Here is a 20,838-nt window from a genome sequence, read left to right as displayed (position 1 = left end):
CCAAAAGAAAATAGAGGACGCCACTTATTCTAATGAATAAAAGTAGAAATTATTTATTTTCATTATGAATAATTTGGATTATTGAATATTTGGACTGAGACTTTTGTTATTTAAGTGACTACTAATAGAAAATATTCCTGAAATCCTGTAATATTTTTCATAAAACGCAGCAAGTTAATATATGTGAAAGTTTTTCACTGGTGATTAGGCAACACAAAATACAGTTTATTCATTTTCTATAGAGCTACGATTTTTACTTTAAAACGTCATGTATGAGAATATTATTTTCACAAGCTTAAATATATTTAGTAGATCGGCAGTGCTCTTCTCAAACTAGAACCAACATCGATTTCTTTCTGTTCTGTTATATGTCCCTTACAATGGAAAATTCCTCATACATCTTTCAATATCAAGATGATCCAAATTTTTTAAATTTTGTTACTCGAGAAAGTGAAATACTGGACAAACAGCGTCCTGTTTCAATTTGTTTCGGGATGCTGAGCAAGCAAACCTGCTGACTATTGAAGATCCAACCACTGATGAGCCAAATGATTATCTTCAGTAAACACTCCTGTTTCTATTTTATTTTGACTACGAGGTGTGATAAAAATAATTATTTTGTTAAAAGTAAAGTGAGTTGATTTGAGTTAATCACTTTTTACACGTTTTTTATTTTCCAAATACTGAATCTGTCATTATGGAGATGGATTCTAGCCCCTTTGCATGGATCTGTAGGAAATTTTAAGTTCTTCATTAAGCTTCATTTTGGGAGCTTTTTTCAACTTAAAATTGATTAACTGTACTTAGATACTTGATCATTTTGAATGTTAGCTTGTGGTAAACATTCTTTCGAATAGTTCAAAATGAAAGGGAGATTATGAATAAATAAAAAAGTATGAAGTTTAAATGTAAGATTTATTTTTTATCCAACATAGCTGAGATTCGAAGCACATTACAGTTTGATATGTTGACAACACAGAAACTAGATCTAGGGTTACTTTTGAGGTCTATTAATTTTAAACATTCATATCCTTAAAATGATTTCTAGGAACTAGATATAGTTTTATCAATAAACTGAAATTCCTATTAAATTTATATGAATTCAATTAAAAACCAAATTATTGGTATTATGGTCATCGGAATAAGTAATTCAATACAGAATTTTCAGTTTCAAAGCCCATTTTTAACCTTATTAAAAATATTAAATTCTAATTGAATTACACTGTTCTTGAAATAATATTTTAAATAGATCGGAAATGGGCGTTTTCAGCTTATTATTTGAATAACACAATAAATATGAAATACACTTTTATTTCCTTAATAAGATACTGATAATACTGTACAATTTCTAGTAAACTCACATCATTCATCACACATTCATTCATCAAAATATACAAGTTGTGTTGAAGTGGTAGAGTTGCCCTTCCTAATCACTTGCTTTGAGAGAATCTTGAAACCTATAGGATCCTTTTTTCCAAACAAATCCTTGGTATGTCCTTGAGTTGCAATTTTATGTGTCTATTAAGCTCCTGATGCAAAATTTTGATAATTATACTTCATAATCTCATTTATGACTTGTACAAACATCAAAACATTAATTTTTTCTTACATAATAGGTTATTTAACCCTAATTTTGAACGAGTATCAAATAATACCTGACCTTAGCTTGTATCTTAATTTTTTATTTGTTTTTTACTTTCTCAATTTATGTTTGTTTGTCTCCTTCTCATCTTTTATTCACGTACTCTTCTGTGTTCCTGTTGTTGTGAAAGATCAACTTCTTCTTCGTTTTCTAATTGAAGATGACTGGGAGGAGGAGTTTTCTACTTTCAATAGAATTTTTAAACTCTTTTGGAGACAATCAAAGCCAGAAGTTATATATAGATAGTACTGCTTAAAGTACTTTGAAATACTCATAAATCTTGAACGTTCTTTGTAAAAAATAATGTGACAGATGTTTTACACCGTTGCCGCGCTGTAATTTTTATCTAATTGTCTACGAAATTATATTATGACATCTCTTTTTACAAAAGGGGTTAAAAGTGATAATTTCCAATAGAATCATAGTAAATAAAATGATAATGATAAATTTTGACAAATACAAATACCATAGACAATAAAAACATTTATGGAAGGGCTAAAGGACCAAGGTGACATCTATCATAATTCTGGAGAATTTTTATATGTTAGAAAACAACTTGTATATTATTGTTATAAAAATAAATAGGGCTCTTGATAACATAATAATAGAAAATAAAATAAAAAATATACAAAATATACAAAACTAAAACCATCCATTCAATAACAATCATTTGTTTAATCTTAAATTTTTTGTTATACACACAATAAATAAATCACGACTAATGGATTATGTGATTAAAAAAATGTTATGTACAAAATAAAAAATAATTACAAATTGTCTTAGGTAAAATGTTATATAACATACAATATAAAAATGCATTTGGTACAGTGCATTTATTATACAAATTATTACGTAACAATAAAAATTTTTGTTTCCAGAAAAAAATATCCAAAATTATTTATGGGTTGATTGAATATGAAAAATTAGAACACCAATATCAAAATAATACTATATGTTGACACAAGAAACCTGAAAACTGTCGTTGGAAATATAATGGCAGGTCTTTAAGCACTAACAGACAGTTTACAGTGGATTATAGTAACCCATATTTGACTTAACAGTGGAAAATGCTATTATCCAAGTATTATGAGTCATAATTTAACATTTAAATATGCGGACGTGGAGGAGCGTGAGCTATATTCTGCATGTATATCAGATTCGAGAAAAAGAGAGCTGTATATTAAATTTTTTAGTGGTATTACCATAAAAATCTCTCAAATCAACTCTCCACCGTTGGCGCTTAGTTTTGAATATTTTTATGTATGCATAATGACTAATTTCATGTTTAGCTTGTTACACTAGTAAAAAGAACAAACTTTGAAGTACAGGAATGTGATTTTATTCAAACATTTTGTGTAACTGTGTTTAAATATGATATACTCATCATTACATCAATATTTGAAATCATTTGGGAATGGGAAAACTTGATTAATTATAATTAAAGTGACACGAAATCTTATGAATCTGTTTGAGTTTGAAGATTCACTTTGACCCTGTACATTTCATATAAAGATATTTTTTTGACATATCTAGTCTCATTTTTTCTCAAAAATGGTTATTTCTTGATAAAATAAAAAGTTATGAGTGAGATGAATATTTTTTTTAGCCAGGATACTATTGGAAAGTGATTTTCAAATGCCTATCAGTATAAATAGACTTTCAATGAACCACAATCTTCTTTATTAAGTCGATATTTCCAAAAATTCTCATGAAGCATTTGTTTTTTTTTATTTTTAAAAGAGACATATATTCTTACCATCAAAATCTCTCACATCAGATCAAATATTTCTGCAATTGGCGCTTAGTTTGAAATGTTTTTATTTACGGGTATGAAGCTGACTAATTTTATTTTTAGTTTGTTATACTAGGCTCGTAAATTGCGAACAAATAAGTATTGAAGTACAGGAAAATATCTATCAGTATAGTACGAACATTTTGTATAAAATTATAGATATCGATTTAAGCCACTCAAAAGGTGTATTGAATGTGGTATTTTTGACAATACCCCGTATAATTATAATGTTTTATCCACGCTTATGAACCTAATAAAGTACCACACTATCCAGAAGTGTTATAATGAATTAACAAGCTCGTAATTGTAGGAGTTGTATAAGTTTTCAATCACACCCGAACATTTAGTTTTTTAAAATTGTTTTTTGATTAGTGCGATGTTAATTGAATTTGACAATCACACATTTATTTATAAACTATCTAAATCACACTTCAATTAAGAAAGAAATTAGCCATTTTAAACAGGCATTAGATCCATAAGAAATGTGGACTAATAATGAGGTTAAGCAGTTTGAATGCATGAATAGTTGCCTACCTAATAGGTTAGGTTTTCTGATTGTTATCAGAAAAGTGTAGGTACCAAAAACGATATTTACAAACATTTTTTGCTAAATATATTAAATTATAAACAACTGAAATTACTGATAATGATTTCAACTCATATTTTTGTTATTAAATATGACATTTTTTGGATATTTTTCTCAATTATCTTCAGATGTAATCAAAATACGTTTATTTCCTTAACAAACATAACCTCACTTTCAATACATCTCCTGTGAAGTTAATTTCAAGTACTTTCTAAATGATTTCTATCTTGGAAACTGGTTCATTATTTTCGTTAATGGTGATCACTTTATAAGGAACATTCTGATTACATCTAATCTAATGTATATATCGAAAAGCTAACCTTAATTATCTAAAATTCTATGTGGTTTTAATAATGTTATCGACTTTAAGGTAATCTGAAACAAGTTGTTAATAAGGTAGATTAGTAGGAGGAAAATTTATTATTATTCTAACGTGAATGTTTTACAAATTTTTTGAAAGGTTATCTGATCCATTTTATCTATATAACAGGTGTTTTCCAGTCAGTTTTAGATACCATCAACGTGATATTTTTTTCAAACAGAGTCTTACTGATAATTTCAACTCTGTATCTTCAGCTCAAAGATTCTCTTAGATTGAAAGTGGCTCCTAAACGAGTTATAGGGTGTTCTATTTAAAAACAATTCGACCCAGTAGCTTGTAACTATTTTAGACATACTAAATCAGTTTGAATAGTTTCTTGATGGAACCAAATTACTGTGGGTAGAAGATGACAAGAATCAATTAGATTTTTCATCATAAAAAATAGGAGTAGAGTGAAAAGATTGGATATAGTTGTTAACGTTGCTCAAGCAATCTTCAATTATTACCATACGTTTTAATAAGTGATTTATGTTATTGGGATATTCACTGTAGGTCTTGGTCCAGCTGATTTCTTGTTTAGGTAGATCCTTAGCTCTTTCAAGTTTCTCCTAATGATGTCGTCCATAATCTTTTGGTCCAAATCTCGGTTGTTTGACCTGAAGCATCATAATTTGCTTCAGACTGATCTTGTCTTGGGTGTTAATTTTGTTCTAACTGATTCGAAATATCTCCAAGCGATGTCGTCCATGATCTTGGTCTATCTAAATCTTTAATGCCTGGTGTAATCTGTTAAATCGCTTAAATGGATGTAGAGAGGTCCTTAGCTCTTCGCAGCTTCTCCTAGCGGTGTCGTACATCGTTCAACTCTTGGTATATTGACCTGATGCACCACTATTTGCTTCAGGCTGAAGTTCTTATAGACTTTGAGCTTCTTTAGGTGGATTAGTTCGGCTTGGTTGGAATGAGAAGGACCATGATAAACTATTAGCTTCCAGATTCGAATTCAGTCAAATTAAGTAGTAGAAATTACGTCACGACATCTGTGGCAAATTCAAATGGGTTCAATCTACTCTCGAAAACGTATACACTCAAATAATTATTTTGTCCTACAAGAAAAACAAAGAAAAATATGTGGTTTCATCATAGGAAGTATCAGTTGGTGTAAATGACGTGTTTGAAATCTTTAAGAAGCAATTCAGCTATAGATTTTGGATGCTGGTTCGAAAACCAATGGAAATTTTGGTGAAGATATAGCAGGTCAATTGTTTGGATGAAAAACAATGTAGAAGCTCAACTGTTTGGAGGCAAGAAGCATCCAGAGGGAACATGTCATTTCGTCTCAGAATTAGAATCAATATTCTTTTGGAATTTCGAAAGTTTTGTACCAAAAATCCATTGAAGCAAAAATGATAACAGATTCCTCAGAAGAATGTGATAACTATTTATTTTCAAATACTATAGTTTCGATTAAACTGTTCAGTATGACTGAAATACACTATCGACCATGATTGAATGATGGGATTTATGATAATAAATTGACAAATGGGAGATTGGACTCTATCACTAGAATTGAAAAGAAATGTCGAGCATACTCATGGTCGAATGTTTCCTGAGTGGAAAACGGGAAAAGCTCCCGTTGATACCTTTTACTTCTGTCAAGGAATCTGTGAGGTAAATGAACATCTGCTCTGTTATATGAATCTGTACATAGGCATCAATTCCTTGGCACGCTCTTCTTGAAGGTGTTCAAAAAGGACCTCGACATTTATTTTTGATCAAAAACGGGCCAAGTTGGACTAATGGTCAATATTAACAACTGGAGTCAGTTTTTGTCAATTCTAAATCAATTACTGAAACTGAAACTATTTCTTTTTCAAGGTTTCCACCATAGAAATGGAGCACAGTGCACAGTTCCATGATCGCGCTGAATAACTGTATTTTGTTAATGGGAATTTGATTTTAGAACCTGTCCTTACTAATTTACCTTATTAATATTTTTTTGTAGATGATGATTATCTTAGATAGATATAATTAAAAAAATCAAATACTGAAAAATCACAGTTAACCTACCAGCATTAAAAAGATCTATTTCCATACAAATCATGACACGTTATAGTTAAGGAATAGAAACAACCCCAAGTGATCCTTGAGTGAATCAAAAAATCGAGTCTGAGAATCAGAAGACAACTTGGATACAATCAATAAATATTCGATAAAGCTAAATGACGTTAACGCGTATCCTATTAACTGCGCCACGTCATGTGATGGTCTTTTTACTCTCAGACGTACTATTTTCTCATTAAAACTAATTATTTGAATATCGTTTTTGATGGGTTGGTAGTTCATTTGCATTTTCGAGCTCGGCGACGGAATCGACGCATCCGTTGATCCCACTCGTCTTTCCATTCAATGACTATAGACCTTTGAGTTACTCCTAAACTTCCCGTCACTATTCCTCCGGGAGAATCGTCTCGTTCTCTTCCTAGGAATAGATATGATCTAAAACGTAAAATATGAGTGGGTAGTATTACTAAAATTTTGGCCGTTTTTTTGGTGTAGTAAATAGAAAAATGTTTTGTATTTGATACTCACTTGTTGGATTTGATTTTGGGACATTTACAAGCCAGATCAGCGGCAGGTACCAACATGGGCATGGTTCCTCTTCTTATTCTGGATTCTTTGGATTTTTTATAGATGAATTCGACGTTGATCATGAATCTCACCCAACCTTTTGTATATTCAGCTTCGTTATTATCGATTCGGGATAGTACTTTTGCCATGATAGCTAAAAATTTATTTTATTATTAATCTAGGCGCAGCAGGAGCAGCAAAATGATTTATTTTCGTGAAAAAATCTCATGATTTATTAAATATAAATAGACATAGTCATCTTTATAATTTGTTTATAACATTGAAACAGTTTTGAAAACATTTTAACCGAGTAGAAAACCAAATTAGTATCATAGAAAACGAAACAAACCGTGTCGGCGAAAAATGCTGCAGAAAGTCATCGTATTTTGATTGAAGTTTATGGTGAATATGCTCTAGCTGAGCGAACCTGCTAAAAGTGATTTGCACGATTTAAAAGTGGTGATTTTGGCTTGGATGACGATGAACGTCCTGGGCGTCCAAAAAAGTTTGTAGATGAAGAACTGGATGCATTACTCGATGAAGATTGTTACCAAACACAAGAAGAGCTCGCAGAATCTTCAAGCAGCCATTTCAAAACGTTTAAAACCAGCTGGATATATTCGAAAGCAAGGAAATTGGGTTCCACATGAACTCAAGCCGAGAGACGTCGAAAGGCGGTTTTGCATGTCCGAAATGCTGCTGGATGCTGGAACGCCACAGAAGGGAGTCATTTTTGCATCGGATTATTACTGGTGATCCTTTACGACAACCTCAAGATCAAAAAATCCGGCCAACCAAGGCGCGAAGGTAATGCTCTCAATTTGGTGGGAACAGAAGGGTGTGCTGTATTATGAGCTGCTAAATAAGGGTGAAACCATCAATGGAGAACACTACCGAAAACAATTTATCCGTTTTGAAGAGAGCAGTAGTCGAAAAACGCCCAGATTATGCGACCAGACACGAAGCAATAATTTTCCATCATGACAACGCTCGGCCTCATGTTACTATTCCAGTTAAGAAATATTTGGAAAACAGTGGATGGGAAGTTTTACCTCACCCGCCTTATAGCCTAGACCTTTCCCCTTCTGACTACCATTTGTTCCGGTCGATGCAGAATGCTATCACTGGAAAACGGTTACCATCAAAGCAAGATATCAAAATCGGGCTTGATTCATCCTTGGCTGCGAATCCGGCGCATGTCTTTTGGGACGGGATCCACAAATTACCAGAAAGATTGGAAAAAGTCTTAGCTTCAGATGGGCAATACTTTGGATAATACTATTCTAAATGTTTTTCTTAAATAAATGTTCAAATTTTGAAAAAAAACGCACTTATTAAGTTGACGCAATGTTCTAAATATACCTTATGGAAAAATGGAACATTTAAAAGAAAATTGCACTTTTTTATCTACTATAGAAGAATCAGAAGTACCAAAACCAAAACATTTTATTATGAAAGAAAACAAATAAAACAAAGAAGAGAATTTATAAATAAATTTATTGTTAAACGCTTGTTGTTAGTCAGAATATAAGGTCCAAGTGTCACTGGCTTCTACTGTTTACGGCAATTCGCGTAGATCATAATCATGTCGGTCACCTTTATGTCTCCATATCAGTAATAGCTTCGTTGGAATTCACTGGTGTGGTGACGAGAGATCATCTCATATTTTACGAGCTGAGATATTTTAGCAAAAACTCAAGTTTTTGTTTATCTAAACTTCTCAAAATTCCATTGAAATATAGACGTGATTATGCATTTTATAGATAACAGTGTGGGAATAAAAATTTTGTACAAACTGTTTGTTTTTATTCAATTATTTGTGCTTTATGAAACAATGCTTACTAAACTATAATTACACACATTTTATTGTATTATTAGTCGTATGTATTTACACTTTTTCTATTCGTGGGGTTAATTCATAGACGTTCTTAAATTATTTAAATACTATTCACTACACTAATTTATAATAATTCACTTATCACTATCACTTTAATAAATTATTTAAATTCTTCGATTACTTCGCTAATTCATTCTGTTCACTACGACTATTTATTATAAACTGAATTAAACTCCGCTTCTTAAACTCTTTATATAACCCAAAGTAATTCTCAATTATCTTGAAAAATGAAGAAACAACACAAATAAATGAATAGACCTTCCTAGAAATTATTCAAAAGAAACAATATAAATAAACCGTTTGCTATAATAACAAAGATCAAACGATATTTCATCAAAGGCGGCGTTTCCGCCGAATTTTAGACTTCTACTATATTCAAGCAGGACCGGCTGCAGGGCGGAAATGATTTCGTAACATTATATAACTGAATAATCACCCAGGCTTCCACATCCACAAAATGAGTAGTTGTCAAAGCACACAATTTGCTTCGGGATGGTTTTTCTTTATGAATTGTATTAATCTAGATCAAACACACTCTTTTTCATATATTTTGGCGGTAATAAAATTTCCAAAAGGATGAATGTATGCTGAAGAAGGACCACCAATCATACCAACACTTTTGACTTAAACTTTTTGTGTCTTTTGAAATACACTTCCTCGCCTTTCTGACAATGAAAAGTCTTTTATGAAAAATGAAATATGACTCGTAGTTTATAATTTATTTAACGGACGACAATTTTTGTTCCAATTATTGCATCTTAGAATATTTGGATGCCGATTTTCTGTTTGTTTGAACCACATTCTGTTCTTTTGGAGAAACTACGGCCCGCGGGCCACATCCGGCCCTATTACTATTGCTGTGATAAGTTGAATGGATGAGAATCAAAACACAGATTGATAATTGCTCAGTTTTATTTACTCGCAAGGTAAAACTTTGAAGACGTAGAAAACTCAAACAAATATGGAATTAATTCCAACTAATAAAACAAAAACAAAAAACAATAATAAGATTAATGAAATTCTTCACCGACAATTGTTTGTAGTTGTGGATTAGTTTTATTTGTACCAATTATTATGAGAAATTTGAGATGCTAATCGGTCAATTTAGATTTGTAATCATTCTTTGTGTACTTAATCTTGGAAAACGATTTCTCACACAGGTACGTAGTACCAAAAACAGAAAACAACCCAATGGCAAATTTATGCGAATTCTCAAATTGTACCAGAGGAAGACTCTCATGAAAAGAAGAAAAATTAAAATTGTTTTGGCCCTTGGAACATTATCGAAAAAATTATTCTGACCTGAAGGCTTCAAAGTTTGGAATCCCCTGCTTTAGAATATAGAATTTTCTGTTCTATTGTTGTAAACTGATTCCTAGTTTTCCGTGAGTCGCTTTAACCAAATCTTCTCTCTCAGATATCGCAAAATGTTTGTCTAGCTATTCCTCTTCTTAGTAATTTATTTTTACATATCTTTTTGGCTATCATTCTCTTCCTTTTAGATTTTCCATACTTGAAACTAAACTTCTAGCATAGACGTGATGTTTCTACTTTATTAATAACATCCTCAGTCACCGCCTACTTAACTTGCGCCAAGCTGTCTGAAAATGTAAGGATTTTGCGTCCCCACACCCTTACCATCTAACACGAATACTTCAATTTTTTGTTTTTTAAAAATTATCTACAAAATGAATTTATTCCGATGGGTTTTTTCATAATTTTTCTCGTTCTATTATCTCACGTCTTAGATATACATAAGAGTATTTATCCCCTTTTATTGGAACGCATAAATTTCCGGGATTTTCTGGAATACAAAAGCCACTTTTAATCGCGAAAATTCGGGACGATGCTCCTGATTTCCCGATAAGAGGCAAATCGCATCACCTTTTTACGGGCGCAGACTGATCTCTCTTCCGATAGTTGGCAAGACACTTCCCATTAATTTTCCATTATCAGTTTTCATCTCTCGTGAAGCGAAACGCGGGTATAAACACAAAGAGCCAACGTGTTTTATTAGGAAAGAAAAATTTATTACTCATTGTTCATTTTCCGCTCATTTGTTTTGGATATAGAGCACAAAATTTCAAACGGTTTATGTTTTCTGAAATTTCTGAATGTTTACTTTTTCCACTGTTTCCGATGATTTTCTTATTTTCAGTTGGAGTACCCAAAAAAAGGATATAAATTGAGTTTGGTTTTGATTTGGCAACCCTGCGGGGCATTATCCTGTCAAAAACATATCTTTAGATACAAGTTAGACGAAAAAACAGTTTAAGATTGTAATTGATAACATTTAGTATTTTTATATAATAAAATTTTGGTTTTTGAAACGTTGAGACAAAAAAGATTAGAACTCTACCATGGTTTAAGGGTGATTAGGTCACTAGATATGGTACAACGAACAACTTAGCTCAATTAGAAATCAAGATAAGAAACATCGGAAATGAAGGGTTTGAGTATAACTTAAAAAGGGCATAAGCTGAGTGACTTTGATTATTTGATAACAAGTCTAGGCATAAAGTTCGTGCAGTCAAAAACAAGTAAAAACGTCGTCGCACCCTCAAGACGAGAGATTATACCGTTAGCAATTAGGAAATATTAACAAAAATATTATAAAACATGAAATATATCAATAATTTCATTTATTTAATAATTCTGTTCCCTTTATTTCTCTATTTCCCATAATAATTGATTAATGAAATGAAACATAACCTCAAATGACATAAATTGACGTTTATTCTCATTTGACGTAGATCGCAATTTAGGAAAACAGCTGATTTACTGTAAAATGTCGGCCGTGGGGTAAACAATCGACTTTTCTTGGATATTTTCTGGCAGCGAAAGATTTTTCGTATTATTTTTTGTTTTGTCATGTGGAGAAACCTCCACAGATACTTTTTAAATGTAATTTAGCGAATTAATACAATGAAACTATATGTAGCGCCGTGCAGTCAAAAACAAGTAACAACGTCGTCGCACCCTCAAGACGAGAGATTATACCGTTAGCAATTAGTAAATATTAACAAAAATATTATAAAACATGAAATATATCAATAATTTCATTTATTTAATAATTCTGTTCCCTTTATTTCTCTATTTCCCATAATAATTGATTAATGAAATGAAACATAACCTCAAATGACATAAATTGACGTTTATTCTCATTTGACGTAGATCGCAATTTAGGAAAACAGCTGATTTACTGTAAAATGTCGGCCGTGGGGTAAACAATCGACTTTTCTTGGATATTTTCCGGCAGCGAAAGATTTTTTGTATTATTTTTTGTTTTGTCATGTGGAGAAACCTCCACAGATACTTTTTAAATGTAATTTAGCGAATTAATACAATGAAACTATATGTAGCGCCGTGCAGTCAAAAACAAGTAACAACGTCGTCGCACCCTCAAGACGAGAGATTATACCGTTAGCAATTAGTAAATATTAACAAAAATATTATAAAACATGAAATATATCAATAATTTCATTTATTTAATAATTCTGTTCCCTTTATTTCTCTATTTCCCATAATAATTGATTAATGAAATGAAACATAACCTCAAATGACATAAATTGACGTTTATTCTCATTTGACGTAGATCGCAATTTAGGAAAACAGCTGATTTACTGTAAAATGTCGGCCGTGGGGTAAACAATCGACTTTTCTTGGATATTTTCTGGCAGCGAAAGATTTTTTGTATTATTTTTTGTTTTGTCATGTGGAGAAACCTCCACAGATACTTTTTAAATGTAATTTAGCGAATTAATACAATGAAACTATATGTAGCGCCGTGCAGTCAAAAACAAGTAACAACGTCGTCGCACCCTCAAGACGAGAGATTATACCGTTAGCAATTAGTAAATATTAACAAAAATATTATAAAACATGAAATATATCAATAATTTCATTTATTTAATAATTCTGTTCCCTTTATTTCTCTATTTCCCATAATAATTGATTAATGAAATGAAACATAACCTCAAATGACATAAATTGACGTTTATTCTCATTTGACGTAGATCGCAATTTAGGAAAACAGCTGATTTACTGTAAAATGTCGGCCGTGGGGTAAACAATCGACTTTTCTTGGATATTTTCCGGCAGCGAAAGATTTTTTGTATTATTTTTTGTTTTGTCATGTGGAGAAACCTCCACAGATACTTTTTAAATGTAATTTAGCGAATTAATACAATGAAACTATATGTAGCGCCGTGCAGTCAAAAACAAGTAACAACGTCGTCGCACCCTCAAGACGAGAGATTATACCGTTAGCAATTAGTAAATATTAACAAAAATATTATAAAACATGAAATATATCAATAATTTCATTTATTTAATAATTCTGTTCCCTTTATTTCTCTATTTCCCATAATAATTGATTAATGAAATGAAACATAACCTCGAATGACATAAATTGACGTTTATTCTCATTTGACGTTGATCGCAATTTAGGAAAACAGCTGATTTACGTCAAAATGTCGGCCGTGGGGTAAACAATCGACTTTTCTTGGATTTTTTCCGGCAGCGAAAGATTTTTTGTATTATTTTTTGTTTTGTCATGTGGAGAAACCTCCACAGATACTTTTTAAATGTAATTTAGCGAATTAATACAATGAAACTATATGTAGCGCCGTGCAGTCAAAAACAAGTAACAACGTCGTCGCACCCTCAAGACGAGAGATTATACCGTTAGCAATTAGTAAATATTAACAAAAATATTATAAAACATGAAATATATCAATAATTTCATTTATTTAATAATTCTGTTCCCTTTATTTCTCTATTTCCCATAATAATTGATTAATGAAATGAAACATAACCTCGAAGTTACAAATGAACTCGATAAAAGTCATTCTATGTTTAGAAACCGAAACTGTTACAATAAAAACAGCATAATTTTGATTTTTTTTAGTCAGTCTGTAAGTACGCTTGAGAAATTAATTTCCACTGTTGGGTTCAAGTTTATAAAACATCCGAAAGTGACAAGGACAAGTTTTAAGTAGAGTCTCATTAGATGAATAGAGCTTTAGTCAGAATCTTACTCATTTTCCACCAGTTGCTTTCCAAACTATATTTACCACTTACCTATACTAAGCATAACACAAATCCATGTTTTCGGATGGAAATTCCGAATTTCTGTAAGTAGCTAATTCTTCAGAAACCATTTAATAATATAATTCAATAAATAAGTTCACAAATCACACAGAAATTACGGCCAAAACATTTGTTTATTGTTTACCCCACGGAGGTCATTTGTAAATGATTTTTAAAGTTCCTTCGATTGCTAAGTTGACGTGGATTGATGTCGATTCACGTTAATTCAAGTCATTTGAGGTTATTTGGCCAATGGGTTTAGGTTACCATTATACTAGGATGCTAGCATCCGGGATGCTGGCATCTGGGAGGTTAGCGGGACATTATTTCAAATGGGAGCGATTAGACTAGGGATGCCAGCATCGAATGCTAAAACAGCCACCCGGAGGCTCGATTTTATGCATCCCGGGATGCACAAAATCGGTTGTGGAGCAATGGTTCAAATGCGGCGCATTATACTAGGCTGCTAGCATTCGAGCAGGCGCTCTATTTGACATAAGCGCGCGCACGCAGTTTGATCACGTGAGGGCCTGAGTCTGCTGTGTGCACTGCACGTGTCGTCTCTAGTACAGTATATCTTTAGTGTGTTTTGCGATGGAAAGTGAAATGTTTGATGAAGTGAGTGAAAGTATTGTGGGTGACATAGGAAATGCTCCTTCGGAAGGCTCGTCTCTGGAAGAACCGGAACCGGAGGAAAACAAAAGTGGGCCTAAAACCAAACAAAAAGAACTAGAATTAAAGAAGAAAAAGAAAGAGGAAGAGTCGAAACGTATTGAAAGATATGTATGAACAATAGCAGTCCGGGATGCCAGCGTCCCAACACAAATTCGACTCAACGTGGGATGCTAGCATCCTAGTATAATGGTAGCCTTAATGGGATCGCATAGTGCTTCCTGTGAGAAGATACTGCTTCAGTGCTAATAATAACTCATATTTTTTGTGAGAAATTTCGTAAAATATTGAAGAAATCTGCCGGATAGAACGGCCGAATAGACAGACTGTCATTTTGACATGTTGGGGATAGTAAAACCAAAGCTTATGACGCAATAAACAAAATTTGAACTTATGACATTTTGGACGAACGTCAACGATATAAAAATGTCTCGATAAGCTCTTGTTGAATTCGACTTGTATATCTTATCATAAATATCAACTCTCATATTTCTTTAAAACATTCCAACGGCATTTTTCTATCGTGTTAAAGATCGTAATTCAATTTTCTACCGTATCTTTCATTACCCTAGAGAAATATATTTTCCGCTGAGTCTGGAATTGCTACATTTGGCATCGTGACATTAGTATTCTTGGTATATAAGCAGAATCCCGTTAAATACTTACCACCGACAAAGTACAAACCAATTTGTGTTGCTAATAAAATACATACGTGCCGTGTATACTTGAGGATCGAATCGAGAGGAAAGTAACGCAAACACAAGATTAATTGGATTCGGTTCTGGATTGAAAGTTATTGCTTAACTTGTCAGAAAATTGTTAAAAAACCAATTAAAATGATAACGAGACGTCTGATTGTACGTTTATGACATCAAGAGGTAACTTTATAATAAATGTCGTCCTCTAAGGCAACTATATTGAATAATAAAATGAAAATCTATCAATAAAATAAAGACAAAACTATAAACTTTTAAGCCCACCTGTTATAAATAAAGTTGAAGTCAAAATGAGGAGACCAAAACTAATATCTGATCGTATTTATCATTGATGAAGAGCCCTCTGTATGTTTGTATGGATTTGGGTTGACACTGCGACCCAAAGGATCTATTGGGTTCTCCTTTCTGGAGAACCCAGTGTTTACAGCTGATCCACCAATCTCCCTCCTTTTAAAAACTCTAGAATGTAGGATGATTTTAATTGTCATAGATCTTCGTCTTCTATTTCACGCGCACCCAGATGTAGTGCTCTGGAGCTCAATACTTCAAGAGAATGTGGATAGAGGTTTCGTCCTCTGCACGCCGCATTATCTGCTAGGTATAACGTAGTATAACTCCTGTTAGTATTCGTAGATTGTTCTTACTCAGGTTGATACATTCAGCAGATCTACTCTGGTTTAGTTTCTCAGCTCCAGTTGGTTGCCTCAATAATTGGTTTTGCTCCTATCTACTTTCTTTTCCAGAAGGGTTCGTTCATTCTATTTTTCTTATCTAGCTCCGCTCATTTTTCTATGCAATCCTAAACGAGTTTGTATTTCATTATATTGGAGCTTAGAGCTCTAGCGGCTACTTGACTATCGAACAGGATGCCGATCTCCTGTTTGCTCTCTAGATTGAAACATCCTGTGTAGGTATCATCTGTAATTATCACAGAAAAATAAATACGTGCTTTTACGAGGATGGTTCCAGAAATATCTGGTCGTATAAAGAAATCGTAAGAGTTGCATGAGGTAGCAAGTTAATAACAGAAACCTTTAGCGGTGATATGAACCTTCTTCTTCTTTTAATGCTTATCCACCAATCTCAATTTCTTACGATTTGTATTAAGGATTGTATATCTTGTAGTCCTGTCCACTGCCTGATGTTTCGCAGCAAATATATTTTCTTCCTGCCGATTCTACGTTCCTTCAATTTTACCTTCGATCAGTATAACGCGCCCTAGGTATGCCGTTTTTCTCTTTTATTCGTTTTTCAATTTAGCCGTCCAAGGCACCTTAAGGATTCTGCCATACAGCCACATCTCGAAAGCCTCCAACTTGTTAATCCCAGTCGTCTTCAATGTCCAGCCTTCCATGTCTCAGAGAAGCACCGACGGTACATGTAAGCACGCTTCGAAACCTCAAGAATGCCTGTCGGGCTTGACATTGTTTATGAATGATGATATGAACCAGAAAACTTTATTTTTAGCTCTGCATCACTGCCTTAATAAAGTACGCGATGAGCTGTACGTCACTACATATTACCGCCGACCTCTTTAAGGGTTCATAAGGTTTGATTTCTTTCGAATTACTAACTTTCAAAATTAATAAACAAGATTAAAGCTGCAACAAGTATTCGACAGGCATTGATCAACGTTTTGACAAGAACTAATTCCAAAATGGACGTTCAACAACCTAACTCGTGGTGGTGAAAGTTAATTTTCTGTTTCTTGAAGACTTATTGAAACGCTCTGTAGGGATAATAGACCAGCAAAAAGGATATGATAAGTTAGATTAGTAGTTAAGGTGACTGTAGAAAAGTCAGTTTGGTATGAGGTACACTAGATATCCACCAGGGGTCAGTTGTACGAAATTTCATTAGAAATATTAACAACAATGTGAAAATTTGTGGCGAAATTTCAGTTGCAATATTATTTATCAGAGCTACCGCACAATTGGAAGGAAAATAATTTTTCCCAGGGGCGATATAAGTTACCGAAGGGTCGAATTATGTGTCTCACTATGACAAGCGAATTTTCCTCATTTTTCTTTCTATATTTTTCCACGGACAGCGACTAATGAATAATAACTTCGCACATGGAGAAAATCGATTACTGAAAGATAACCAAAAGTATGAAGAGGAAGTCTTGAGTGTGAAATTAATAATTATTCAATGATTCATCATATAGTATCTTTGTTTCCGAGATTATTTATTATAAAATCCAACAGTATACGATTGGGTGATCTAGCAACTTCAACTGTAGAGAATAAATACTTTTTTAAGTATGAGGTGGTGAAATTTATCTTCAAATTTCTCTCAATAAATACAGGGTATACAAAAATGATCATTTTTTGGGGATACTGTTTTCGTTTAGGTCACCAAATTAGTTTTAAAAAACAGGTAAAAATCGACGTTGCAACCTATTTCGATCTTGATTTCGCTTTTATTATTTCTTCACCTGGTCTCAATACAACACAATATTTATTTGTTTTATTTCGTTTGATTTCCTCTTCCCTACTGTTTTTAGAATAGTTTCTGGTTTCCTCCACTTCTCTTCTTCTGTGTTTTTAATTTTTATATTGTTTGCAGTCTTCATTAAGCTTATTTGATTGAGATTGTCTCCATTTTTGTTTTAAAATCTAGTTTGCATATCTTTGTCCTACCATTTTTTATAGCTATTAATTCTGGTGATGGCAGTAGGTCGTAATGTCAATTTTTACCTGTTTTAAAAACTAATTTTTCATCAAAAGGGACGTAAATTTAGTAACAGAAAGATATAAAAAGTTTTAACAAGTAAAAAGTTCATTATATTTATATATTATATCAGTTTGAAACTGTTAACATTTAAAATATCTTTGTTATCGTTTTGTAGTTGCATAATCTACTGGTTCAAATATTGTTTCTCTCCAATACGTTGCTACGTTGACCATTCTACGTTGCTTTAAAGGAACGGGATCGACATGTCGTTCGCAATCAACTCTTGATGGATTTGACTCGTCTTGGAAGACCCATACAGTCGATCATTGTTTAGTTTCGGTTTCATATACGTAGATCAATGATTCGTCGTCGGTCACGATCTCATAGACCGTCTTTTGAACCTTCACGATCGAGCAATTTTCAAATTATGCGGTATCCAACGCGAACAAATCTTTCTGACAACCGATTTTCAATGACCCCAAAAGTATCTGTAAGCAAATAAGAAACTACTCGTTTGACAACACGTTCTAAGTACTTTCTTCATTAAAAATGTCAAACTTTATGGTATTGTCAAATTTGACATATTCACATCAGCGTTACCGTATGTGAAATACGTAAATAGCAATCCTTGTATGCCCCAATCCTTTGCTGGTGATTTCAACTTTGACTTTAGAAGTGTCGTTGTCTGGTGAGGCATTTCCTGTTTAGTGTCCTTACTAGTTTATATCCTGCCTTCGGCATTCATATTATGATAGTACTGCTATCTTTTTTTTTGAGTACAAAACAAACGTAACAAATTGTTTTTAACAATAACTATTAAATTTCATTGCAGTATACTTTACCATAATCCCTTTTGCAATATTTGTTCATATTTAACCTTCTTGTAGCTGCTTTGCATTTTCCGCACTGATCTGAAACAACAAAAAAACTTTCATTAACTACCATTAACTAAATGATACGTAAAAGATGGAAATTTTAACCAGCTCATAGGGTAATAATCACTATGACCTCAAATTCAATAAAAAATTACCAAATAATAAAGATTGAACAATATAAGGTGGAGATGACAGTTTAGAAGATCTCCAGGCTCCAGTGATATGGTGTTAAAGTTATCCAGACGAAGTACATTATAAATAGTAAGACTCAACCAAAAATAAATAAATACTTGTGTTATCTAAAAATTTCTTCATTTAAAAAGATCGAAAAGAACACTGTTAATGGTTTACATCGAACATTGGTGATCTTTCCAGCAGAAACTGGATCAAATATAATTCAGCTGCAAGCGCTATGGTGGATAAAAGACTACCACAATTGCTGAAGGATATTTAGAGGACAGATTTTACAAAAATTTAGTTCTAGCTATATTTGGAGGCGTATGTAAAGACCCCGACAACGGATCTTGGACCAATATTTGCCGAAGGAGTATCAGCAGGTTTCTAGGATATTTGCAGGTGTATCAAGTTTCCTTTCAGATAATAGAAAGCTAAAAGACGAAATATGTGTCAACATTTGCTGAAGGAAATTTAAGAATCAGCAGGTTTCTAGGATACTGGCAGGCGCATTATCTGAATCAAATCTTTCTTTAAAGAGGAAGAGACCCAGATAATGAATCTTTTGTACAACGGAATTTAGGTACCAATAGGTGTCTAGGATATTGGCAGGTGTATCAACTGGATGTCGTATTTCTTTACAGAAACGAAAAGCCCCGAAAATGAATTATGAGTCAACATTTCTTGAAGGAAATTTAGTCTCCAACAGGTTTCAAGGATATTGACAGGCGTATCATCTGCATCTCATATTTCTTTACCGAGGAAGGGACTCAGACGATGAATCTTTTGTACAACGGAATTTAGGTAGCAGCAGGTGTCTAGGATATTGACAGGCGTATTAAATTTCCTTTCAGATAATACAGAGCCAAAAAACGGAATATTTGTCAACATTTGCTGAAGGAAATTTAAGAATCAGCAGGTTTCTAGGATACTGGCAGGCGCATTATCTGAATCAAATCTTTCTTTAAAGAGGAAGAGACCCAGATAATGAATCTTTTGTACAACGGAATTTAGGTACCAATAGGTGTCTAGGATATTGGCAGGTGTATCAACTGGATGTCGTATTTCTTTACAGAAACGAAAAGCCCCGAAAATGAATTATGAGTCAACATTTCTTGAAGGAAATTTAGTCTCCAACAGGTTTCAAGGTTATTGACAGGCGTATCATCTGCATCTCATATTTCTTTACAGAGAAAGAGACTCAGATAATGAAACTTTTGTACAACGGAATTTAGGTAGCAGCAGGTGTCTAGGATATTGGCAGATGTATCAACTTTCCTTTCAGATGATAGAGAGCCAAAAGACGAAATATGTGTCAACATTTGCTGAAGGAAATTTAAAAATCAGCAGGCTTCTAGGATATTGGCAGGCGCATTATCTGAATCAAATATTTATTTAAAGAGGAAGAGACCCAGATAATGAATCTTTTGTACAACGGAATTTAGGTACCAATAGGTGTCTAGGATATTGGCAGGTGTATCAACTGGATGTCGTATTTCTTTACAGAAACGAAAAGCCCCGAAAATGAATTATGAGTCAACATTTCTTGAAGGAAATTTAGTCTCCAACAGGTTTCAAGGTTATTGACAGGCGTATCATCTGCATCTCATATTTCTTTACCGAGGAAGGGACTCAGACGATGAATCTTTTGTACAACGGAATTTAGGTAGCAGCAGGTGTCTAGGATATTGACAGGCGTATTAAATTTCCTTTCAGATAATACAGAGCCAAAAAACGGAATATTTGTCAACATTTGCTGAAGGA

General features: G+C 33.0%; 1 protein-coding gene across 1 annotated transcript in view; it reads right to left on the bottom strand.

Annotated features, from left to right (window-relative positions):
- Nucleotides 1–896: 896 nt before the first annotated feature.
- Nucleotides 897–20,838, bottom strand: part of LOC130444462 (netrin-1-like) — a 228,205-nt gene continuing 208,263 nt past the window's right edge. Inside the window, exons 5-7 of the mRNA XM_056779586.1 lie at nt 18,868–18,936; nt 6,935–7,127; nt 897–6,841 (exon numbers count right to left, since the gene is read on the bottom strand). Coding sequence (XP_056635564.1) covers nt 6,685–6,841; nt 6,935–7,127; nt 18,868–18,936 — 419 coding nt within the window. The 3' untranslated portion in view covers nt 897–6,684. The remainder of the gene's footprint in view (nt 6,842–6,934; nt 7,128–18,867; nt 18,937–20,838) is intronic.

The sequence above is a fragment of the Diorhabda sublineata genome, chromosome 5 (genome assembly GCF_026230105.1).
Source record: "Diorhabda sublineata isolate icDioSubl1.1 chromosome 5, icDioSubl1.1, whole genome shotgun sequence".
Lineage (NCBI taxonomy): Eukaryota > Metazoa > Arthropoda > Insecta > Coleoptera > Chrysomelidae > Diorhabda > Diorhabda sublineata.
The sequence above is the reverse complement of the archived record's forward strand: the minus strand, read 5'-3'. Positions and strand labels throughout refer to the sequence as shown.